This window comes from Anastrepha ludens, chromosome 2 (assembly GCF_028408465.1).
Source record: "Anastrepha ludens isolate Willacy chromosome 2, idAnaLude1.1, whole genome shotgun sequence".
NCBI classification, from domain to species: domain Eukaryota; kingdom Metazoa; phylum Arthropoda; class Insecta; order Diptera; family Tephritidae; genus Anastrepha; species Anastrepha ludens.
Window position 1 is genome coordinate 104,077,489 of NC_071498.1, and position 21,095 is coordinate 104,098,583.

At 36.0% G+C, this 21,095-nt stretch overlaps 1 protein-coding gene across 1 annotated transcript; it reads left to right on the forward strand.

Moving 5' to 3' along the window:
• Positions 1–15,246: 15,246 nt before the first annotated feature.
• Positions 15,247–17,694, forward strand: LOC128854990 (glutathione S-transferase 1-1-like). Its single transcript, XM_054089526.1, has 2 exons — positions 15,247–15,346; positions 16,890–17,694. Exon 2 carries the CDS (start codon positions 16,921–16,923, stop codon positions 17,542–17,544), a length of 624 nt encoding a protein of 207 aa, XP_053945501.1. The 5' UTR covers positions 15,247–15,346; positions 16,890–16,920; the 3' UTR covers positions 17,545–17,694.
• The last annotated feature ends 3,401 nt before the right edge of the window (positions 17,695–21,095 follow it).

The following is a 21,095-nucleotide window of genomic DNA, read 5'->3' on the forward strand; positions in this document are numbered from 1 at the left end:
AAAATCTTCAATGCACGATTCACCTTCAGTGAAACGTGTGTCTCCCAGGTCAGCTTCTTATCCAAGATTACTCCTAGATATTTAACTTCGTTGGAAAGACCAAGTGTCACACCTTTCAGTGTTGGAAGACTGAGTCCATCCAATTTCCGTTTTCTCGTAAACAAGACTATGGTTGTTTTGTTCGGATTAACGGAAAGACCTTGTCTCATGCACCAATCATCGATTTTGTCAAGGATACTCTGCACTTTCGTGCAAAGCCTCCTTAAGGATTTATCCGATGTTAGCGCACAGACGTCGTCCGCATATGCTTGGACGTGAAAGCCGAGTTCCTGCATCTCCGCTAATAGGGAGTCTACGACGAAGCACCACAGCAGCGGAGAAAGAACACCCCCTTGGGGACATCCTTGCTTGGCCCTGACTGTGATTTGCTCGTCGTCGTTCCCACCAGCGGTTAACAGCCTCTCAGAGAGCATGGAGTATATCCATTTTATAATGGCTTGATTAACTCCATGTCGTTCGGCAGAAGAACATATCGAGCCGAAAGTGGCATTATCAAAAGCCCCCTCAATGTCCACGAACACGCCCATTGTGTATTCGTCAGCTTCCAGCCCAGCTTCAATCTTGCTAACAAGATCGTGTAAGGCTGATTCACCTGATTTTCCACTCTGGTAAGCGTGTTGATTTCTACTAAGTGGACTTCTCGGCAATACCCCCACTCGAATATGTTTCTCCACCACTCGTTCCAGACTTTTCAACATGAACGATGTCAAACTGATTGGTCTGAAACTTTTTGCTAGGGAATAGTCATCTTTTCCTGGTTTTGGAATAAATACTACTCTTACACGTCGCCATTGGGATGGTATATAACCAAATGCAAGACAGGCTGTGAAGATCCTTTTCAGGACCTCAATCAGCCTGTCTCCTCCTTTTTTAAGCATTACTGGATATATTCCGTCAGGTCCAGGGGACTTAAAGTTGTCAAAGGAAGATAAGGAAAACCTTATCGATTCCCTTGTCACTATCCGACTCGCAATATACCAGCTGTACCTAGAGGTTCCACCGTTGCCACCGTCATTGTTCATGCCACTCTCAGCTTCAGAGAGAGTTCTACTACCCGGAAAATGGGTTTCGAGTAGAGCATTAAACGTTTCCGATTTGGAAATGGTGTATGAACCATCAGGTTTTCGAATGGAATCCAGCCTTACTGAGCGGTCTAAATGAAGGATCTTACAAAGTCTCGCTGTTTCCCTCATTTCTTCGACGTTACTGCAGAAATTTCTATAGGATTCAAGTTTGGCTTGCCGTACTTTTTTCTTATATTCTCTCTGTGTAAGTCGATGATTGGCCCAGTCCTCTTCTGTTTTGGTCTTCAAGGCCTTATTAAGAAGTTTCCTGGACCGTACACGAAGCTTCGACAGTTCAGGGTTCCACCAAGGAACCGCTTTCCCCTGTCTGCTTTGCCTGAGTGGGCACAGTTCCTCAAAGCAGTTGATTAAAGTACTTTCTAATTTCTTAGTAGCATCTTCAATCATTTCTGCTGATTTGAGTTTTTTCAGGTTTGGTAATCGCTCTGTTACAAGCTCACCATACCTGTCCCAGTCCACATTTCGAGGATTCCTACCGGAAGGTATTGATATTGTGTCAATTCCCAGTCGGAATTCGATAAGACGATGATCAGAAAGAGAGTCCTCTTCCAAAACTCGCCATCGGTTGATTTGATTTCCAACTGACCTATTGGTAAGTGTTAAATCAATCACCTCTTGTCTCCTTCTGGTCACAAAAGTTGGTTTGTTACCAGTGTTTTGGATGACCAAATCGGATGACAGGATAAAATCCAGTAACTTGAGACCTCTGGGGTTGCATTTGCTGCTTCCCCACACAATGTTCTGTGAATTTGCGTCACAGCCCACTATTAGCCCCAGATTATTGGATTCTGCGTACTTGACCACTTCTCTTAGCTCCCTCGAAGGAGGTGGCTGTACAGAGTCATAGGGTAGGTAGGCCGAAACTATGATAGCTTCGACACTGTTCCCAGCAACCTTAATCTACAGGATTTTAACAAAGAAATTTAAAATGTTTAAGGCTATTACCTCCTATTGAACAAAAAAAAGGAAAACGTTTTAATATATTTAGATATATCTCCAAAATAAGTTATCCTTTTCTGCATCGTTTACGGGTTTCCAACCACCTGCTTTTTTATGCACAAACAAGGCAAAACCAAAAACCAAATTTAAATAAGAAGAATTCAATCATACCTAAAAATAGAAATCTAGAGGATTTACATCACGCAATCTTGCAGATTATATTTAGGTCCGCCACGTAAATCCAATTGAGGAAGTAATTTTAATGAAATTATGTTTCATGTTTAAGGTTTAATATTGCAGTAAAAAAATTCGTTGAAAATTATTTAAGAGTAAGTAAAAGCTAGAACCACCCTGTATATTATAACTTAATGTTTCTGACTCAAGTGAGTGTGTGTCATTTGAAAAACGCTGGTCATGATGATATGGCAAGATTACGAGTACATATTTATATACTTATGTACGTACCTATGCATATGTATGTATGTGTGAGAACGCAATAAAAATAATTAAAGTTTAAGTAAGTGAGCCAATTTTGAACACAGAGAGCAAAATGTAGTTTCTTATGAAATTTCAGATATATACAGGCAGATGAGCATATGTATGTATAGCGACGGTTCCAAACGAGAGGGAGGTTTTAAGTCCTCGGACAGCTTTGACGTTGCATTAGGCATTTTAAACCCCCTCATCCGCCGAAAACAAAAAAAAAGAAATTAAAAGTAAATAAGTGGTTTTACCAGATGCGACATTGGTTGGTTTTTTTTTTCATTATTATTTCGGTCTTTAAGACCTAATTCAAAGTAAATTTAATAGCACATAAACATTTCAATGTTTTGGAGAATAAAAATAATTTTTTTTTTCAAACTTATCAATATTTTCACAATATTTTATAACCTACGAATTCTAAATACTTTTTGCAAGCTCTGTTCTTACTCTAGGCAGACTTATGTTTCGGCAACTTCTACTTTCTTAATTATGGATCTAATAGTAATTAGGTATAAGGTATTTCATGACTCAAGTAATTTGGTAACATTTTTCGTTGAAAGAACAGGACACAGTCCTACAATAAAGATGAAGAAGAAGTAATTTGGTAATATTGCTAATTTTATATTTCGTATAATTTTCAATATGAAATATGTAATTGATTGCTTTGTACTATTGCCAATTTAACATATTAAGCATTGTGCTCTTTGATGTTAGTGAAGGAAATTTTAAAATGTTTTTGCTATTTAAAATTAGATGCTGAATATTCGGAAAATATGGAGCTTGATTTTAATTAAATTAAATGGAAAGTAGATCCCCAATTACTTCGCATTAAAAGCAGGCAAGATTTTCAACGTAGAAAACGGTAAAAATAATTTATTTTCGCCAAAAAAACCGAAATTTTTATAAATAAAATAAACCTATTTTGCTATCCTTAAAAGAATTTATTAATCGAATTTTCGCTCGTTTGAACATTTAAAAATTAATCTAGACAGGAATTTTGCCCAACAATGATTATTTATTTATTATTTCTTTTAAAAATACTAAATTCATTTATAAACTATGAAAATATACTTCATAAGTGAAATGGCGCGACAGTAAAGCTCGTGGGGAATGTTGGATCTTGCTAATTCAGAGCTCGACTTTTTTCAGGGGCTAAGGATCACTCACGCAAATTAGATTCATGATTATAAGAGATCGTTATAGTATATTCAATGTGTATTGGTTTCCCAACGAGGCGAGTGTGCGAAGAAAGTACACGAGGAAAAAATTAAGGAATCGAGTTTAAGCAAAAAATCCCATCTGGATTTCCTGTTTTCACAAGTTGAGGAGGCTGTCAAAGGTACTAATAGCAAGTGGACTAATCTGGACATCTGCAGAATATAGCGTTAATTTTGAATAAAGCTCGATAAACGATAATACTCTATTAACATATGTATATTTCTTTCTTATAGCTGAACAGTTCGTATTCTAGACTTGTTAAAAGCTGATTTCGATTCACCAACCACTTAGCGAATAGTGAATAAAACGAGAAATTTCCCTTGATAAATTTTTACGTATAAGATTCCACTGCTTTTCAAAGCATCCCACCTGAAAGTATTCAAAATATAATATTTTACAAAAAAATATGCCTTCTTATTATTGGAAGCGCTAGCCTAGGCATATACACATAGTTTATGATATAAACGGCTAAAACCAAAGTCTAAGGGCCCTCGTGTGCATTAAGTTAAAATTTCGTTCACATAACGATTGCATGCGTTAGCATAAAGATGCTCAGAATGATGAGAAAAATCGGTGAAAAAATACAACGAAAGTAAAATTTTGGAAAATGAACGGTGCCAGATCCAATGGGTAAATGCCCAAACTGGTTACACGTATTGCTCTCCACCTCAATTAGATTAAATATAATTGATATATTACAACCAAGCCATCCAAAACAAAATTTTACTAAATAATAGGCGGTTATGTAAAGCTCGGTCCGGACCGAATTTAGTGCTTCCTTACTTGCTCAAATTAAACTTTCCCCCTATTGTGCAGGGGATACAATAGAATTGAATAAATAATATTGTAAATATTTTGTGTTACATTGAGATCGGTACATTTTTAATAGAAGGTGCTTATAGGTTATCTCTCACTGTAAAAAGTATATTAAGAATCCATATCTGGGCCGGTATGTCGTTATTTTTAGCCATGTAGATAATCATATGTTTTTTCAATTAAGAGTCATTTTACTGATAAGCTGATTGTTTGCGATATGTGTCTAACTGCAGTTAAACAAGTGAAAGTGGAACAGATACCATTTCACCAAAAATGAGTACCGTGACATAAAGGGTGTTTTTTTTAGAGGTTAGGTTTTCAAGTTAGCACTACTTTTTTCGTAGATGGTCTTTTTGACAGCTGTCACTTGATTTATGCTCAGTTTAGTTTGCCATTTCATAATGAATAGACTTACACCTGAACAACGTTTGCAAATCGTGCAAATTTATTACGAAAATAATGGTTCGGTTCGCGCGACGCATCGAAGCAAATTTTGTTCAGCGATAAAGCTCACTTTTGGTTGAATGGGTATGTCAATAAGCAAAATTGTCGCATTTGGAGTGAACATAATCCACAAGCCATTGCTGAGACGCCGTTACATCCTCAAAAAGTCACTGTTTGGTGTGCTCTATGGGCAGAGGGAATCATTGGTCCATATTTCTTTAAAAATGAAGCCGGCCATAATGTTACAGTCAATGGAGAGCTCTATAGAGCCATGATTAATGACTTTTTCGTGCCTGAATTGGACGATGTTGATGTGGACGACCTTTGGTTCCAACAAGACGGCGCTACATGTCATACAGCCAACGCAACAATCGATTTATTGAAGGAAACTTTTGGTGAGCGCATTATCTCGCGGCGTGGACCTGTGGCGTGGCCTCCAAGATCGTGCGATATAACACCGCTGGACTATTTCTTGTGGGTCTATGTGAAGTCGCTTGTCTACGCAGATAAGCCCGAGACGATTGACGTCTTGGAAGAGAATATTCGACGCGTTATTGCTGACATACGGCCCCAATTGCTGCAAAAAGTGGTCGAAAATTGGGCCTCTCGGCTGGAATTTATTCGAGCCAGCCGCGGCGCCCACTTGCCCGAAATCATTTTTAAAACATAATGGCAAACCCTTATCTTTATAATAAAGCTAAATTCTGGGCCATACCATTAAATTATATACGTTTTATTTCATCTTGAAAACCTAACCTCTAAAAAAACACCCTTTAGTACGTTGAATTTCGATATTTCTCCCGCGAAAGGATGTCGTATTTTTACAGCGTTGGCGCTCCATTAGCTCGGAACTAACTGTGACAATACTAAAAATAAAGTCGCTTTTTGTGTTGGACGATGACTATGCGCTATTGTCTTTATCTTGTAAGTAGTAGCTTTTATAGCACAGCTGTTTTCTATACATACGTACATACGAGTACTTGCATATGTAGCCATTTCCCAAAATAAACAGTTGCCATTACAGGCAGTATGCAACCGTAGAGCACTCCATAAGTTGAAAGCATCAAGACACCCACTGAAAATAGAGGAACAAGCTCGGGCCAAACATGTCAAACATGAATGTGCCTACTTATACGAGTATATATAATATTAGATTACATTACTCACTCGGTAGATGGATGTAATGATCGATGTCTCGTAAAGTATCGATCAAACAATTTAAAGTTTCTGCTCGTTGTCAAGGTGGCATTTCACAGTAAAAAAATTATTTTCGTGTTTTTTTGTTTGTTCTATTCACTTGTGAGTTATAGGGTGTTAACAAGGGAAGTCAGCAAAGAGAAGATTTTGTACTTTTTACAGTTGTTCTTTGATAAAGGCGAAAATGCAAGTCAGGCCGCATCAACGATACTGTACCACGTGCAATTTAGGTTTCGTCGATTTCGTTCAGGCTTTTTTGGTGTTAAGGATCAGAGCATCTAATGCCGGGCCTGAAGTAGTCGGAAAAGCTCCGACGCAACAGTTGGCCACAGTGCGTTGTAGTCTCGATAAGGTCCTCTTGACTCCCACGAGAGAGAGTCTACTCATCCAGACCACTGATGCATAGGTGATAAGGTCCGAGGTCCTATGGATCTACACGGCTATGATAATAGGTCTTATCACGTTGCTAGGAGAAAGACCCCAGTTTTTCCAAAAACCCTCTTGCACTGCCAGAAGGCTGTCAGTGCTTTGGATGTCTTTGTTTCAACGTGTGGTTTCCAGAGGAACTTACTATCGAGGATTACTCCAAGATATTTAATTTCCTTGGATAGCTGGATTGTGACTCCTCTTAGCTTTGGCAGAACGAGTCCATCAAGCTTCCCCCTTATGGTGAAGAGGACAATACCAATCTTGGTGTGATTTGCCGATAGCCCATTTGCACAGCACCAAGTGCCAATCAGATCCAGAATTTTCTGCACTTTCCTGCAGATGTTCATAAGCGAAGGGCCTGTTACCAAACAAGCAATATCGTCCGCATATTATTGTGCATAGACTCCAGAGTCGTTTAAGGTGGTGAGCAGAGGATCGATCACTATGCACCAGAGCAATGGAAAGAGCCTTGGGGGCAACCTCTATTAACCCCGGATGACACCAGCAGATCTTCCTCTGCTCGCACCGAGACGACTCTTTGGGCCAGCATCGAACGAATCCAATTCACTAGCACCCGGTCTACACCATGTCTACTAGCAGAGCTACACATACTGTCAAAAGTGGCATTATCAAACGCCCCCTCTATGTCTAAAGAGATGCCCATAGCGTAGTCCCTCCTAGTAATTGCTGCATTATTTTGTTTCCGACCTGCAATAAGAACAGCCGCAATCGATTATATTTTACTGTAGTTTTACTTATACTCGTAGCTGCTCCATTTTGCTTCGCTTTATTTGCGTATCTAGCAGTTGGACGTTTCGTTTTATTCGAGGCGAATCCATGCAAGGTGATAGCACTAGTACAAAAACCAAATTTACATGTTTTTTTTTTGTTGCACATATTTTCTTTCGGCAATTTGAGAAAATGATGTTTTGGCCAAAATCCGGATTATTGTATTTATATGCAACTGAGCTAGAATTTTGATAATATTTTTGAATAATTTTCACCTGGCTGGAAAGCATAGCGCAATGCATGATGGCAATTTGAACTGAATAGTCAGTAGTTCGTAACATTAACAGTTGCTGAAACATAACAATTGGCATTGAATAATTGTCATTGCTGTCACCCTGTATATGTATAAATATATTATACTATATACATAGGTGCAGTAGATGAATGCATGCATGATTATTTATTATATTACTTTGGTGCTGCCTGTTTGATCAAAACGTACGGGATATAAGTACGTCACTCTCTTCTCTCTATTATGGTTATACTTATACAAATCCACACTCCTCTCATTGCTCTTTTATTATACTCGTGACTGTATAACAGCAAACAAATAGAGGTAGGTGTTGTGAATATAAAATATAAAACTATGTAAAAAAAATAAAGGCAAAGCCGACTAGTTCTTAATCATTTCACCGACAATCGGAGAAATGCTATCTAAACAACTCGTATTTATCACGGCAACAATATTCGCCGTCAACAACTGGGTTCTTAACACTAGATTTACCAGGCCAGTCCAAATGACATAAATGAAAGATTCTTACTGCATGCAACATTTTCTCTTCGTAATGATATCATGACTTTTGAAGCTATGACTATCAGGATCAGCAAATATAGTTTTTTTATTGACACTTATGGGGTTACATACGCGCAGCATCAAAAATGCGCTAAAAGAAAAACTGTTTTTAAAAGGGATATCAATAGAAATAAATATAAAAACTTGTATGCATTGTTTATTGGTACTTAAGCTTTATAAAAAAATGTATTTCAATTTTTCTTTACAAAAATTAATATTTATATAAAAAATCACGTGACGCAAAGTGCAATGAAAAAAAGTTGCTACACGGTCTGCATCATTTCTCCTTGAAATGTTGATGGACCTGTAAAAGGTATAAAAAAATCTTTTAAAATAAAGTTGTAGTTATAGTCTGCCGAGCCGGATTTTTGAATTTCGAAAACTTTTGCAATTTACGGCATTTTAAACAAAAATATGCGTTTTACGTCATAAAAGACACACTTTAATTATGTTTATAAAATTTTTTAATAAAAATTTCAAAAATCAAATCTATAGAAAACACATATTAGAATATAAAAAAACACATAAAAAAAATTAAACACTGTATGAGTTATCATGCAGACCGTGCCGGAAAAAGTAGTTTGGAGAAAAACGAGTAGTAACGGCCAACTGCCTTAAAAGAAGTACAGTTAATTACCTATGTGCATCAAGCTCTCGTCGGGCAGTTACATTTTCTACCATAACTTTATATCTGGGGAATTTTTACAATCGACTTCGAAAGAAATACGCCTAAAGCTAAAACGAATAATAATCTTAAAAAAAATGGATTTTTTGAAAATTCTGGACGTAAGTAACCCCTTATACCAGCACCTGCCAAAATGACTAAGTACCAACAATTGATACATATGTATGTACTACAAAAATTTTTCGGGCCAAAGTATATGATCCGGATCCCCGCCATTCAATTTCCAAACTCATTGCGGTGTTCACTGGTCGCTGGGTGATCCGTACTCATGCTTGGAATTCCGTACAACCCCTATTGCAGAAGATGTGGGGATCCTGTAGAGAAAGAGACTGTGGAACACTTTCTCTGCAAGTGTCCGGCTCTGGCGGCTAGGTGCTTGAGATTCCTTAGCATGCCCTTTGGGGATGACTTGAAGAAATTCTCCAGCCTAGATTCCTTTTCTCTCCTCCACTACATCAACAGCACTGGATGGCTGTAGACCGTTTTTCTCTTCTCTAAATCTTTTCTCAGGTAGTGGTCCACATTATGGTATCAATGCATCTTACCTACCTAGCTGATTCCGGGAAAACCATAATTTAGAAGCGGACCTTATTTTTTATAGTTGCCTTACAAATGGCAAAACGAATGAAACCTTCTGCGTATTTGGAAAATCGAGCCTGCATACCTAAGAATGTATTGTTATTGATATTATTCCACAGCACTCTGCCCTCCGTATAACGCACCAGGCGGGGTTCATTTTCATCGAACACAACGGCAGTTTTGGGCTGCAAGTCGTGTCGGCACTTTTTTTTGTGCATTGGCAATGATATTTATGTCAATGTTTTCCTAGCAATAGGTCTCTTCTATTCGTCACTTCTCTGCGCGCTATTTCTCTGCTCGTCTCACTTAAGGAAGATTTTGCATCCAACAAAGTTATCGAGCAAGATTCGTCGCTAGCCAGTGTGGTTATACCTCATAAAACTGGTATAACTCACCATCTTACAAATAAATATAATTTAAGGCAGCTCTATGTTCATTTATGTCAGTTGCTTCATCAATTCCCCACTTGCTAACGCATGGCCTAATGTTGCATGTTTTCAGAATTACTGCATTTTGCGTCAGAAATGGGATTGTTCTTACAGTATTTTGTTTCCATATTCGTTTTGTTTCTTGAGTTAGTTCACTATATGTGACCTGGTCTACGAAAAGGTACCTTACGTGCGAAAACAAGTTTTCGAGAAAACAGCAGTTAATGTTTAAACTTCTAAAAACCCTTGTAACTTTTTTAAATATTAATATTTTTCAATCCGATTTGGCTTATTTTCTTCAGCATAGATCACAGTATCAATAAAATCACAGAAGCAGTGAAAAACATTTTTTTTTTTATAATATATATACAGTGAAACCTCCCACAAGCGGACACCCACGGTACCACAATTTTCGTCCGCTTATGGGGGTTGAAAAAAAACTCTAGGTTAAAATTACTATCCCACCTCTTCAAATAATTTTTTTATGTTCTTTTATGGTACGTTCAGTTTTTTTTCATATTTATTGAAAAATATATATGTATGTATGTATGTTCATTTTTATATTGGGAACAATGAGTATATTTACACATTTGAATATACATATTTGATTGAACATATTTATATTTTAGGCTTCAAAAATTCACATACCGTAGTCTGTCGTAGATTTTCCTGTTTATGTTTCAGAAAAAGGTTTTCAAGATGACATTCTAAAGTCTTGGCGTATTGGAATCCAGTAATATCGTCTCTTAGAAATTGTTTAATGCGACGCAGTTGTTCTAATGCTTCAGGATATGACTTGATCTGACATTCATCCTGGACACATACATGATTTGAGTCTTCGCTTTCTCCGTCAGTTAATTCCTCAGTATTAATTTCGTCAATGACAACGTCAATATTATTGTCTTCTGTATTAACAACTTCGTCGATTAACAAAAACTCTTCTGTATACTGACCTTGGTGATTTTCATTTAAAATCTTTATCAAAGCCGCTAGTGTTGATATGGGAATATCATCCTCTGCCTCGAAGTCAGAACATTCAAGCGGAGCTTTTTGAAACCCGGCTTTTGAAAAACAATTCTTAATTGTTTCTGCCGTTACGTTGTCCCATGAAGATTTAATAAAAAAAAACAGCCTCCAAAATGTCAAAAGTTTTTGAAAGTCTGTCCATTGGAATGTCTCCTAATTTTGTCAAAATATGTTTGATTATATGGCATCTGTAATGACACTTAAAATTTTGTATTATACCCTGATCGAGGGGCTGACAAACGGATGTTGTATTAGCAGGTAAAAAGATCAACTTTATGTTATCTAGTTTAATATCTCGAGGGTGAGTTGTAGCATTGTCCAAAAATAATAAAATTTTTCTTCTTTTTTTAAATAGCCACTCACAAATAATTTCACGATTTGGCACACAATCCTCGAAATTAACCTCGGAAGATTCCCCACATATTCTTTTGAAAGTCACATTATGACGCCTACGCCATTTCTCCAACCATCCATTTGACGCAGAAAAATTTTGAATACCTAATCGGCCAGCGATTTCTTTTGCATTTTCCTTTATAATAATACCCGATATTGGTATACTTTGGCTTCTGGCCTTAACGAACCATTCGAAAATGGTCAATTTTTGAGCCATCGGCGTTTAAGAACTTTTTTTTTTGTTGACGTTATCACCACCCATCCATATTCTTTTAATATCTTTTATTTCAACTATTGTCTATCTACTATCTTTGTTGTCCGTGGATTAGAGTATCGCGTCCGCTTATAAGAGGTTTTTATTGTTTTCTTTACACATTTGTTCAGTGATATATTTTGCTTGTCCGTTACCGAGAGGTCCGCGTCCGCTTTCGAGAGGTGATTAGTACAAAAAAAATGAGAAAAAGTGTCCGCGTCCGGTTATTAGAGTTTCCGGTTATTAGAGTGGAATTCGTTCTAAAAACGCAACATAAAGCTTGGTTCCTCAGTTTTTGTCCGGTTATGGGGAGTGTCCGCTTATTGGAGGTGTCCGCAAGGGGAGGTTTCACTGTAAATAAATAAGAAAAAGTTAATGCAAATCGCAGAAATCGTTTTAAAAAATAAGTTAGCTTTTGTACCGACATCCATGCCAAAAACAACTTATAAGACCCGGTGACAAAAATTTTTCAGTGGTTCAGTTTTTAATTTGCACAAATTATTGTCTTATTCTAATTTGTATCATGACAAAAAGATCAGTCTTTTTCGTATTTGTACTTTTCTTTTTTTTACTTTTAATAAACTTTTAAACAAATTATGACTTTCTGGTTTTCACCATTTTAAAGAGCCTTTCACACACCATTCGAATCAACAAAAAAGTGAAAAATGATTTTTTGACACGTAAGGTACCTGTTCATAGAACAGGTCACATATTTAAAAATGTTGAAATGGGTATATTTAAACAGCTGGTAAATCTAGTGTTAATTATGAGGCTTCTGGTGAAGTTTTGCATTTATCGCCGCCTTATCTTTGATGTTAATCTGAGCTTTATACTGATGAGATAAAAAGTATTTTTACAATTACAAAACGGTTTGTTTTGCAATACTTACTTCAATTTGTATGTATATGTGTATGTACATTCGAGTATGTGAAAATTCTTATTGTTGATTGAAATTTATTTGACAAATCTTAAAATGTTAATAAATCCGTTCTGCTCTGCATTCCGTTCAACACTGCCAATGCTCATGCAATGGCATTCGTGTATCACTAACACAAGCTAAATTTCTTTAAGCAATTCCCAAGTGACGTCAGCCCATCAGCCGACGCTGTCTAATTCGAACAGCCCCGAATAACGGTCTACTACATAGACCACCTCTAAAAATCATTGCATCATGCGCCCTAACCCCTATTAATGCGTGCCCCTACGATTTCTCCTCAGCGTTACAAAACTATAAACACACCATATTACTGTAGAAAACCACATAAAGTAAAATTTCAAACTTTGCACCACATTTTTCAAAATTTCATCGAAACCTTGAACTTTTTATACAGAATTTCTAGAGTTTTTCTGTTTCTGCAGTTTTATAGACCATTGAATTTCAGTATGACAGAATGCAAGTTTCAAATGACAACAAAATACCGTTCAATTTTTAGCATTACATTAATGAAATACTTCCTTCCCAATTCTAAGGGGCTTTCATATGAGTATATTTATCTTTAAACTTTAATTATGGCATTAACATATTAATAGCGGGAAGAAATTTGTATTTGGTTTGAAGTTAATGCATCTGATAAACACTTTTCCAACACTTGCAGCCTTATTTAGGCCCTAACAGCTAGTACTCGTATATCTTTTGTAAATAAAATTCAGTATTGGATATATCAGAAAATAAATAAGAATTAATAATACGAAAAATACTGTAATTGAAAGAAAGTTATAATAGGTTCACATATAAATAGATAATCTACTAATTAATATGGGTATTACCCATAGAAAATTTCTCTCCCAATACCATACTTTTTGACATATGTATAACCCTGCGTTTTCTGTGTAGTAGATCATTATTTTCACGCGTGTAAAGAAAAACGTCAAAGAAAAAACTAAATAAAATGCAAAGAAAACAGGTTTGTAGGCATAATTCTAATACAATTTTTACTAGACATTATTAATTATGCATTCTTATTCCAGAAAATAGCCTGTGTCTATAGACGTTTTGGCCTTTTATTGCTTATTATAAAATGTATTATCGAATTTCGCATGTGTATTGCTGCCACAATTATTTACAACCTCAGTAGACATCATTTACGGATTTCCTCCAACTGTCTATTACTAGAAGCAAATTGCGCAATTAAATTAAGTATTGCTTCTATTGGCCTTTTCTTCATATCGCTAATAATAATTAAACAAACCAAAAAGAAATAAAATACTCAACCAAACCAATTTCTATTAAGAAAAACCTTTCAAAGCAGTCTCGACAGCTGATTGTTAATTTTGTAGTTAATCTGCCATATGTGAACGGGTAGATTAATTTGTATGGATTTATTTTTAATCACTGCATATGTGAACGTACTTTAAAGCTCAATAATCGAGATTTTGAGACATTCATTTTAGGTGTAATAAAATTTAAAGATTTACGAGCGTTATTTTTCTGATGATTCTTTAAAGGTTTCGTAAAATATATGTATGTCATAATATGTATGTATGTAAACAAAAAGGAATTCTGGCAAATTAACTAATTGACCGACAAGAAAACTCAAAGATAAAAGCGTTCCCGTATTCGGTGTAGATTTATTTTATTGTTGCCAATTGCAATTATTTCCCGTTGTGACACAAATAAACAATATTTTGTTTGCAAGAAGGGCGAAACAATCGAACATTAAAATTACCCACATTTTTGCTACTAATTATGCTTCAACGTATGTATGTATGTACATGCATACTTACATATAATAATAATATATAAAAAGGCTGATTCATAACCCGCATTAAAAATCTGCTTAAAATAATTGGTGGGTTTATTTAAAATTTTATATTTATTCCCCTACATACATGCATACATATTTATTATTACTAATTCTAATTGTAGTTTGTTCAAAGCTGCTCTTTCGCCGAAACTTTTAGAAAACCAGCAACTAACCGAAAACAATGCAATCCATTTTTTTGCTTTTGTCGATTTGCTCTACAAAGTATCTAAACGAAATGCCGGCGTGTACTCGTACATTCATATACGAATTTTTACATAGATACGTGTATATGTATATGCATACATAGCTATGTATTCACAAAATACATATCTACAATACATAATTTTTGCAGAGATATATTTCAACGCCGACTGGCATTTATACTTATACTTATTTACTCATCATAGGGTTTTCTAAAAGGGACGGGTCAATGTTGGCAGTTTGTGTCGGCTCTGTGCCACCATACAAAGCCGTAGTGAGCATTTGAACGATGTTCAGAATAGATTAATAGAATACAAGATGGTGTATTCCAGATTTGTCGTTATTAGTTTGTTTGATTTAAAAATCAGAAATCTTAAAACACAAACAAGTAACTTCTCTTCGCTTTGTTTGTTTATCTGCAGCGGTGACGTAATCGGTTGTCATAAATAAAATAAAGTAGCGGTTTTCGGTAGACGTGACCTTCTGTACACTGTGCACCGTGGAACGATTTGCTGTGCCATGCAGAATGACATACGTGGAAGTTTTCAAATAAGAAAGAATTTCGTTAATACCTCACACAAAGTTTTTCTTGTTCCATTTCGGCCCACTCTTCTTGGAAAACCCTGTATGTATACAGACACATATGTATGTGCATATGTCGGCCAATATGCCGGCGAGTCAAAAGCTTTATAAAGTGTCCAATCGCCAAAGAAGCGCTAGTTGGTGTTTTGCCTTTCTGTTGTGCAGTTGTGTTTAAACGTTCGAAGTGAATTTTAGAAGTCAAGTGAGTAAAAGTTAAAAGATAAAATTCTCTTTTTAAGAGAAGCTAAAAGGAGGAAGAGTACAAATTCATGGCAGTGACGGCATCGCAACTGTATATACATAAGAGACTCTTTACATTCTTAAATATATACAAGAATTTAACTCTATCGTGCAGCTTTTTGCTGATAAATACCACAGCTGTTTATATTATCCCGACTTGTTGCTATGTAAAATATTTTTTTGAGTTGAGTTGAAAGTGGAAATATTTTTTTTTGTTTGCAACAGACCGGCTAGTTGAGGCTTTGAAATTTTTTGATATAAACGAGTTCATGTGCAGATGCACATATAAAAAAATGAATTCTTTAAACATATAATATAACTGCATATAAATATGTAAATATTTAACGGTAAACATTAAAAGTGATTGTATGTACATCCATATATGTACATATGCATATAAAATATGTGTGGCTACACGCCAACTTTGCTTTTGGTTTTCAATGCGAACGAAAGCATCGAAATGTTTGAACATTTTTTGTAATAATCGACTCTCAACAGACGTTTGCCTCTAATGAATTTATGACTGAGTAATGTAGGGTACGTTCGCGAAAATGTATAACTGCAGCAATACAGCAACCCTGTTGCTTATTTTGCACTACACTGCTGATACTCAGCATTAAATACATAATAATTACGCTTACCTTTCTTTTTCCATTGCATTTGTGTTAAGCTTGCAGACAAAAATTTTGTGTTGCCGGTTATTGAGGTTATTTGCGCGCGTGATGAGTAAATAGAACGTTTGACTTTTGCAAGTGTTGCCACAGATTCAAGAAGAACGTGATACTTTGCAAAATTTGCAACACTGCTGTTCTGATTGCCATCGCGAACGTACCCGTAAACTCAAGCAAACAAAAAAAAAAAAAAAAAAAAAAAAAAAAAAAAACAAATAGAAGAACGATCTAAATACTTACCGAAGCTGTACTCGACATTTTTTTAAATCAATTATTTTTGCTAGGAGGAAAAATCCCCAAGTGTTTTATGAGAAAACTAGAGCTATTTATAATAATAATTTACACCAATCGACACAGCGGACACTCGATACTGTAGAATTCAACTATTAAGTTGGGGAAAAAATTGACAAAATAACAGAATTACAAAATTGGCTGAACTAGGAAACGTTACAGGAAAGCGTTGAAAATGGTTTTTCTTTTTTAAACATACACATGCAACTTTTCATAGTTGATTATTACCACCTTTTTTGTCGTAAATAAACCTTTTAACTAATAAATTTGTACTAAGAATTATATTAATTCACTTTGACTGCTATTAACATAAGTGGAACACAGAGGCCGAGCCTAAAAGCAAAACTTCTGAAACGAATCCGCTTAACAATTTTCAAATGAAAGCAATATTTTACAAAGAATTACATACACACATATGTACATATGTATGTATATAGCAAAAAAAATTAACTATGAATTTTTGATATCTGAATGCACTTTCATAATTTACTTCTGTTCGAGTAATGCAAATAAATACCTTAATTTTCTCATCTTTTTCAACAGATTGAAAACCTAAACAAAAAATAAAAGCATTATGGATTTCTACTATTTACCCGGTTCTGCACCATGCCGTTCAGTGCTCCTCGTCGCCAAGAGCCTTGGTATTGAACTCAACAAGAAATTGTTGCACCTGAGTAAGGGTGAACACTTGACTCCCGAATTCCTCAAGATCAACCCACAACACACCATTCCCACTTTGGTGGATAATGGTTTTGCACTATGGGAATCACGCGCCATTCTAGTGTACTTGGCCCAGAAATACGGCAAGGATGACTCATTGTTCCCCAAGTGTCCTAAGAAGCAAGCTCTCGTCAACCAGCGCCTGTACTTTGACATGGGCACCCTATACAAGGCCTTCGCTGATTACTACTATCCCCAAATCTTTGCTAAAACGCCCGCTGATCCTGAGATGTACAAAAAAATTGAAGCTGCTTTCGATTTATTGAACACATTCCTAGAAGGCAACAGCTATGTGGCTGGTGATCAATTGACCGTAGCAGACTTAGCTGTACTAGCTTCTGTTTCCACATTCGATGTTTCGGGCTTCGACATTAGCAAGTATCCCAATGTTGCTAAATGGTACGAAACTGCCAAGAAAGTACCTGGTTGGGAAGAGAACTATGCAGGTGCCTTGGAATTCAAAAAATTCTTCGAATAAGAAAATATATACGTCTAAGTATTATAAATGTTACTTTTGATTTACTGCATTTACGTTTTGTGTAAATACTAATTTATGGAAATTTCGGAGAAAACTAAATAAAAATATTTAATGTTATACAATAAAATTGAACATTACAATATAAACAAATTCAATTTTTAAATATTTGGGGTTGGGGAAAAGCAAAAAAGTTGTTAACATATTCGTATGGCTGACGTAAGTATGTTCGATGTTCAATAAGTTTTTCGGTTCGATAAGAGAGGGTGTTGCTACTAGCCTAAATTTATTTTGTTATGTTTGTTCACTCCTCATATGAACGTAGGTGAAGTTTCATTTCAATCTGTCGATGCATTCTTGGTTTACAAGCCATTTATTACCGGCGTGTCACAGTATTTTCTATATTACAAAAAATCAAGTATCGTACAGGTATTGAATTTTTATTTTTGGAAGATTTAAAAGCAATGGAAATTTATGAACGAATGTTGAAAATGTATAAGGACTCTTCGCCAGCAATTAGTACGGAAGAAAGAGGGGTTGCTGAATTTAAACGTGGTCGTACAAGTCTTCAAACGGATCCACGTTAGGGACGCCCAAAACAGCAGCAACATCAGAAATCGTAAACAAATACAGAATCTCGTATGGGAAAATCGTCGAGTGACTGAAAGAGGTTTAGTGAGATGCCTATCATTGGGCAGTTAATCAATATTTTGACTGAAGTATTGGGTTTCAGAAAGCTGTGACTTTCTCAGCAACATTTAAATCGTTTTCGAATGGGTAAAGTCGATTTTTTGCGTCGATTAATCTCTATGGGTGATATAATATTATATAATAATATACTAATTCACAACAAGTTTTTTTAGGAACCAGCATTAACACCGATAACAATGTCAACCTTGAAATCCAACGTAGAATCTCTCTTGCCAACGAGTGCTACTTGGACTAAGTAGGCAACTGAGCAGTAAAGTCCTCTCTCGACGAACAAAACTAACATTCTACAAGACTCTCATCATGTCCGTCCTAACGTATGGCGCAGTAGCTTGGACGATGACAACATCCGATGAAGCGACGCTTGGAGCGTTCGAGAGAAAGATTCTGCGTAAGATTTTTGGACCTTTGCACGTTGGGAACGGCGAATATCGCAGATGATGGAACGATGAGCTGTGTGAGCCTTACGACGACATAGACATAGCGCAGCGAATAAAGATCCAGCGGCTACGTTAGCTGGGTCATGTCGTCCGAATGGATACAAATGCTCCGGCTTTGAAAGTATTCGATGCCGTACCAGCTGGTGGTAGCAGAGGAGGAGGAAGGCCTAAAGTCTTGTGTGAACCGGGTTCTCCTAAACAAGTTTGTTTCCAGAAATCGGCCAAGAAGGTGTCAGGATCAGTTTATTGAGATGCGAAAAGAGTTATGTTTGTGGATTACTTGCACACTGGAGAAACAAGAAAAAATCGTCAAAAAGACCCAGCTTGCAAAAGAAAAAAATATTTTTTCATCAGGACAAGACACCCTGTCATAGGAACATTTTGACAATGGCTCAAATCCATGATTTAAAGTTCGAATTGTTGGAACATTCACCGTATTCACCAGATTTGGCTCCTAGTGACTTGGTTTCATCATCAAATGATGAGGTCACAAGAGCTGTGGAAGCCTATTTTACAGCTCTTCCAGATTCTCACTTCAGGGATGGAATTCATTAATTGAAATCACGTTGGAACAAGTGTATTGGTGTTCAGGGAGACTACTGTGAATAATAAAGTGTATTTGAAATTTTGTTATTCTTATCGAACCGCAAAACTTATTGAACAACCTAGTATCATAGGTCAACATAATAAGTAGTATGCCCCATTGCTTCGAGTAAATTAAAAAAGTGGGTGTTGTTGTAGATAAAGTACAAGAAGTAATCAATATTGCCTTCATTTTTATGACCGTTCACATGATTCGAAAGCTTCTGTCCAACTACCACTTTCTTATGTATAAAACGTATTATGTCAATTCTAAATTTTCTGTTTATTAGTAAAACAAGACAAAATGCGGACCAAGACTTAATTGCTAAGCATTTGGAAATATTTTAAAAAGATTGAAAAACTACAAATAAAAGAATTAATTTGATCAAAGAAATTAGAAAATATAGAAAAATTTTATTAACCAAATAAAAACAATAAAAATACATAAAAAGTAAAAAAAATAAAATTTCATTTTATTTTATTATTGTGTGTAAATAAAAAAATATTGTGCGATAATATCGAAAGAATAGAAAGAAAGGAATATCGTTTCCATTGAAAATGTGCGTTGAGTATCCACAGATGTACTGAGTCTGTACTTCAAAGATTATGGTTCTGAAACAGTACCAGGCATTCTCTTGTTAATCTTCAGAAAATCTAAAAGCTATGAAAAAAAACTAATTAGATTTCGTGTTCAGCGTACTCTTGTCCAGATTTTATAGGGACCGGCAGCACTGCACGTCGTTTACCTTTTGCGTATACCTGCAAATGCACAGTTGCTCGCCTCTACAACTAGTCGCCTTTTCTCTTCTTTTAACACTTCACTTTTGTCAAACTTCACAAAAATGAGTCACGCAACATACGAACTAATTTTTTTGACGTGATAACGCCTTATAATTCGATTTAGCCGGCTGCACGCACGAAAAAATGTGTCGTTACCTTGCTCATTAGTGTTACCTTGCTCATTTGTCGTTACCTTGAATGAACTGTAAGCGAAAGCGCGGAACGAACAAAGCAAACGAACGGCAACGTTCAACATCTTGCTCTCTCCTACTTAAGTGAGCGTATATATGTATGTATATGCGCAAATATACATATATAAATTCACGTATTTGTATTTGCATATGCCTTCTTATTGATTATTATTAATTTGATTTACTTGAAGAATTTAAAATAAAACCAAGTTTGTTAATAATACCTGTTGTTTTAATGTTATTATTATTAATCTCATCTAATCTTACGTTGGGGGATCGAGTCAAATCTCATCTAATCTTACGTTGGAGAGAGGGGGGGTCTCGGCAAATATCACGCAATTTTTTTCTGATTGAAACAAAAAAATTGTACATGCTTAAGATTTAATCTCAAGCGTAATCGTAGTATGATTAAGATCATTCACTAATTCGTTCAAAAGAAAATAATTTCATTCATACTTCGACGTTATACATTACTACTGTCAAACCACCATATTTGTTTTATACCAAATAGCTCAATTTAATCTGAATTTGCGGTACAGTGCAGCCCGTCGGTTGTTTTCGCGCCACTATGAGCCGAACGCCCTATCACTCAGGTTGACGTTTGACAATTCCGGACTTTAAAGAACATGACGGAAAATCATTTGCTCCATTTCTAATACGCGTAACGGTTCAACCGCTGAATGCCTTCATCAGCACGCCTATTGATCTCTATTGCCCAAGTATACGTGATGATTTAGAGAAAATATGCTGCAGTACATGCGGTATTTACTTCGCATCTATCACAAGAGCTGCAGAGCACAGGCGAGCAGCTCACATTGCACCAGCTAAGCAAGCGCGTATGTTCCGCAAAGTG

Excerpts from the sequence above, each read along its gene's own strand:
- LOC128854990 (XM_054089526.1), top strand. The coding sequence starts at position 16,921 with ATGGATTTCTACTATTTACCCGGTTCTGCACCATGCCGTTCAGTGCTC.